The 5,242-nt window shown below is 48.6% G+C and overlaps 1 protein-coding gene across 1 annotated transcript; it reads right to left on the reverse strand.

Annotated features, from left to right (window-relative positions):
• On the reverse strand, positions 1–791 carry gp1bb (glycoprotein Ib platelet subunit beta; the record flags this gene model as incomplete). The annotated part of the gene is made up of 1 exon (XM_084440009.1): positions 1–791. The coding sequence occupies one exon, from the start codon at positions 789–791 to the stop codon at positions 210–212; it is 582 nt and encodes a 193-aa protein (XP_084296135.1). The 3' UTR covers positions 1–209.
• Positions 792–5,242: the final 4,451 nt, after the last annotated feature.

The following is a 5,242-nucleotide window of genomic DNA, read 5'->3' on the forward strand; positions in this document are numbered from 1 at the left end:
GGTGGGTTCTAGAGGGCTGGTAGGGTCGGGTGGGGGGGAGGGGGGTTCTAGGGGGCTGGTAGGGTGGAGGGTTGCCCACCCAGGTTTGAGTCTGAGTGTAAAGAAAGTGTTCAAAACAAATGGCAAAACTATTGCACCACTGGGGCAATCATCCTCCAATCCCCTTAGATGCTGTCTGTCAGGGGCCAGCGCTCGTTCCTGGGTGGTCTCTACCCCCCGGTGAAGCTCTCCTGGGCCGTGCGCCGCGCCTCGCGGGCCAGGGCCTCAAACCTGCGCAGGAAGGACACCACGGCCGCCAGCAGCGCCGCCTGCACCAGCACGAACACGCACAGGCAGGCCTGGGACGCCAGCGCCAGGTCGCAGTACCAGTAGTGGCAGGACTCCAGGACCTCCTCCTCCTCCAGGAACATGACGCGGCGCCCCCGCAGGCCCGGAGGGGAGCTGCAGGTGACGTTGAGGCGCTTGCCGGCCGGCCGGTGGAGGAGGAGCCAGGTGCGCAGGTAGAGGACACCGCAGTCGCACGCCCAGGGGTTGGCGTGGAGAGAGACGGAGCGGAGGGCGGGGAGCTCGTCCAGCAGGCCGCTGGGCAGGGCGCTCAGCAGGTTGCCGTGGAGACGCAGGTGGGTGGTGTCTGGGGGGAAGCGGACGGGGAGGGAGGAGGTGGTGAGGTCACGATGGCTGCAGTCCACCTGGCTGCCCTGGCAGGAGCAGGGATAGGGGCACACGGACAAACCCTGACCTCTGACCCCCACCAGGAAGAGGAGCACACACAGGAGCGGAGGGCTCCTCATCATCACTGGTCACTCTGGAGAACAGAATAGAACCTCCTCATCACTCTGGAGAACAGAACAGAACCTCCTCATCACTCTGTGGAACAGAACATAACCTCCTCCTCATTCTGGAGAACAGAACAGAACCTCCTCATCACTCTGTGGAACAGAACAGAACCTTCTCATCACTCTGTGGAACAGAACAGAACCCCCTCCTCACTCTGGAGAACAGAACAGAACCTCCTCATCACTCTGGAGAACAGAACAGAACCTCATCCTCACTCTGGAGAACAGAACCTCCTCATCACTCTGTGGAACAGAACGGAACCTCCTCATCACTCTGTAGAACAGAACAGAACAGAACAGAACCTCTTGATAACTCTGGAGAACAGAATATGACCTCCTCATCACCCTGTGGAACGAAACAGAATAGAACAGAACAGAACCTCCTCCTCACTCTGGAGAACAGAACAGAACCTCATCATCACTCTGGAGAACAGAACAGAACAGAACCTCCTCCTCACTCTGGAGAACAGAACAGAACAGAACCTCTTGATAACTCTGGAGAACAGAATAGAACCTCCTCATCACCCTGTGGAACGAAACAGAATAGAACAGAACAGAACCTCTTCTGCACTCTGGAGCACAGAACACAACAGATCTATCTATCTATCATAGCATCAACACATTGTTAGGGGTTTGCCTTTCAGAACTTACACTGACAGGGGGAAGACCCTCTATGTCTGAACTAAGGAAACCAGACAGACATCTGTTCTCTGCCTGTTCTATGTAGAAATAAGGAAATGTGAGATTAGATAAAACTTTCCAAATGAGACATTTCCACTTCTATGAATGTGTGAGATACCAAAACAAAGGGAGAGAGAGTTACTGAAGGTCAGATAATTAGATTCTTCTGGACATCAGCACCGCTCTAGTTACTGAAGGTCATATTCTGTCAGCCTGTTGAGCAGATGAATCCCATTGACTCGTGGCTACTCACACATGCTAGTGGATACAGCAGGTCCAGTACTGTTTTCACTCTGCATAGTGAAGATTCTGAACACAGAGTATGAGGGAACTGGCCTGACGCCACATCAGGAGAACATTCAGAAAAACAATTGTTTATTTACAATAAATACAATGACTAGAGACGCAGGCTGAAAACAGGCAAAGAGTTATAACTCTAAAACAGAGCTGAGAATACAGGGAAAAATACAGCATTGGTTCTCTGGTCTCCCTTGGTTACCGTTCACACCTTAGTACTCACAACTTCGTTCAGTTAGAATCAGTGGAGCTAAATACTCAGCTGCACACACACACACACTAAACACTCAGCTACACACACACACACTAAACACTCAGCTACACACACACACACTAAACACTCAGCTGCACACACACACTAAACACTCAGCTGCACACACACACACTAAACACTCAGCTGTACACACACACACTAAACACTCAGCTGCACACACACACACTAAACACTCAGCTGCACACACACACACTAAACACTCAGCTGCACACACACACTAAACACTCAGCTGCACACACACACACACTAAACACTCAGCTGTACACACACACACTAAACACTCAGCTGCACACACACACACTAAACACTCAGCTGCACACACACACTAAACACTCAGCTGCACACACACACACACTAAACACTCAGCTGTACACACACACACTAAACACTCAGCTGCACACACACACACACTAAACACTCAGCTGTACACACACACACTAAACACTCAGCTGCACACACACACATACACTAAACACTCAGCTGCACACACACACACTAAACACTCAGCTGCACACACACACACACACACACACACTAAACACTCAGCTGCACTGGACGCAAATCATCAGGCTACTATTATTGAAATACTGGCAGATGTTGATAAAATGGAGAATATTTTAACAGTAATTTGTAAGCAGTTGAAGTTGTTCTAGTCTGTTTCCAGGTGGAGAGGAGGGTCTATCTTACCTCAGCTGTGGTCTCTGGTGCGAGTGGTCCGGAGTGGCAGGGGGAGCGTGTTTGACGTGGCGCTGAGCCCAGGCGGAGTGTGTTTGAGGCACAGCTGAAAGAAGCTGATAACGACACACTCACGTTCACAGACAGGCTGAGGAGATACGAGGGACTCCAGTCCAGTCTAGTCCAGTCCAGACCAGCACATGTTAGCCCACATTACAGCCCAGTCCAGTCCAGTACAGCTAAGTCCAGTGCAGTCCAGTAAACTACCTACAGTACAACCAAATTCAGTAGCTACAGAGCGTTATATATCCCTCCAGTACAGTAGAGAGTACTCTCAAACAAAATGGTGCTTTATTCTGTAGAACCCTTTGTAACAATAGGAGAACCCTCTTAGAAAAAGGTTGTATATAGAGCCCTATAGTTCCATATAGAACCCTATGGTTCCAGCCTGAACAGGGTTCTCTATAGAACCTTATGGACCTGGAAATGGTTCTTTTTTTTTAACCTTTCATCAGAGGTTTTTTCTGTTATGAAGGGATCTATACAGAAAGCTCTGTTTTTAGAGAGTCAACCTACAACTTCCCTTCAGCACACTGTTTCCCTGCAGTCTGTTCCAGTCCAGAACCTTCTCCTCCCTCCATCCCTCTCTATAAATACTATACTCCTTATCTTTACACACCAGAGCTCAGCACTGCGCCTTCTGCTCTGCTTGACTGGACAGCAGTTGTCAATCTGACGCCCCTAGGCCTTCCTGTGCTGGGTGTCTCTGCTTCCTGTACAGGGTCTCTGCTTCCTGTTCTGGGTGTCAGGAGGAAGAGTCCTGATCTGATAATGATGATGATGGTGGGGGAGTTTACTGTAAACGTCTTTCTGAGGAATCAGGGGAATTAGACCTCTGGTGGTTTCAAGACTCAGTCCAGGCCTCTGTGTTCCTCCCAGGATGGAGGCGTCCCATCCCACCCCCTCACAACCGAGGCAAGGAGTTAGAGCAGGAAGACACACACACACACACACACAGGGGGGGTTTGAGGATATGAATCAAGTCAGTTTATTTGTCATTATAACAACCTGGGTTTAGACTGGGACTCCCATGTCTGGAGGGAACCAGCTGTTTACATGATCACCTGGTGACAGACAGCACAGTTCTACTGAGCCAGGAGAGAGCAGGAGAGACAGGGAGAGATACACCTCAGAGGAATGGAGAGACAGGGAGAGATACACGTCAGAGGAATGACTGTCTAAGTACAGACAGGAGGAACACACAGGTCAGGTCAGGCACCCATGTCATGCATACCTCCACTTTCTCTCAGGGGCATGTACACACACACACACACACACACACACCCACCCACCCACCCACCCACACACACACACACACACACACACACACACACACACACACACACACACACACACACACACACACACACACACAATCTCTCTCACATGATCACACACCCTTGTAGGACCCCTGCACTGCAGCATGCCATGCTCACTCATAACATGGCCGCCATTTAAACCAGGAGCAGGACCCCGCCCTCTTCAGAGCTCAGCAATATGAACCATCCATCCCATAGTGGTAACAAGGTGGAGGTTACAAAGCATTAGAACAAACACACACACACACACACACACACACACACACGGACACACACAGCCTCCGCTCTGAGCCGTCAGGCCTCATGTGAAACTGTCATGCTCACTCATGCACTCGCTACTCCCTCATCATGTGACAGGAGACATGTCTTTAGTCACAGTCCCTCAGTGCATTTTCAATCTTGCCAGTCAATGCGAAAAAATGTTAGAAAAGAGTTTGCTTTCAACGGCCAGAATGTTGCCAATTTTTTGAGAATTAAAGGTAAATTTGTACCTTTCAGCAAAAATACAGTACGTACTGTATGTATGTACTTTACCAGGTGCCTCTGAGAACAGAAATGGACATTTTTATAATATCCAGAGGGTGTTACACACACACACACACACACACACACACTCACACACACGCACTCACACACGCATGCACAACATGAATACAAACAAATATCTAGATTCAAATGTAAAGGTCAGCAACAAACCAAGCTGCTATACAAAACATCTTGTTATGCTTAAATTCATACCCTGACAAAATATCCCAAAAGGTTCAGCATCATATTCATAAATTAGAAACATTTAGCAGTCTGTTAAATTACAGGTTTATATTATGTCATAACAACATTATATTAAGACCATTAATAATATGAATAAAGGGGCTCAAATGGACACAAAGTAGAGTTGAAAAAACAAAACAAACTCTTACACCACATTATTTTCCAGGCAGACAAAATATACAAAGCACCAAAAAGGACAGATGGATTTATAGCCCAGGTTTGCCCCATCAGTGTTGGTAGAATGATGTGTATACTGTAGTAGTGTTGATGCATTCATTGTCTGCCAGTCTGGGTGTAGTGTAGGGGCCGGCCAGCAGGGGGCTGTTGAGAAA

Source organism: Borostomias antarcticus (assembly GCF_949987555.1).
Source record: "Borostomias antarcticus genome assembly, chromosome: 6".
Taxonomy (NCBI): Eukaryota; Metazoa; Chordata; class Actinopteri; order Stomiiformes; family Stomiidae; genus Borostomias; species Borostomias antarcticus.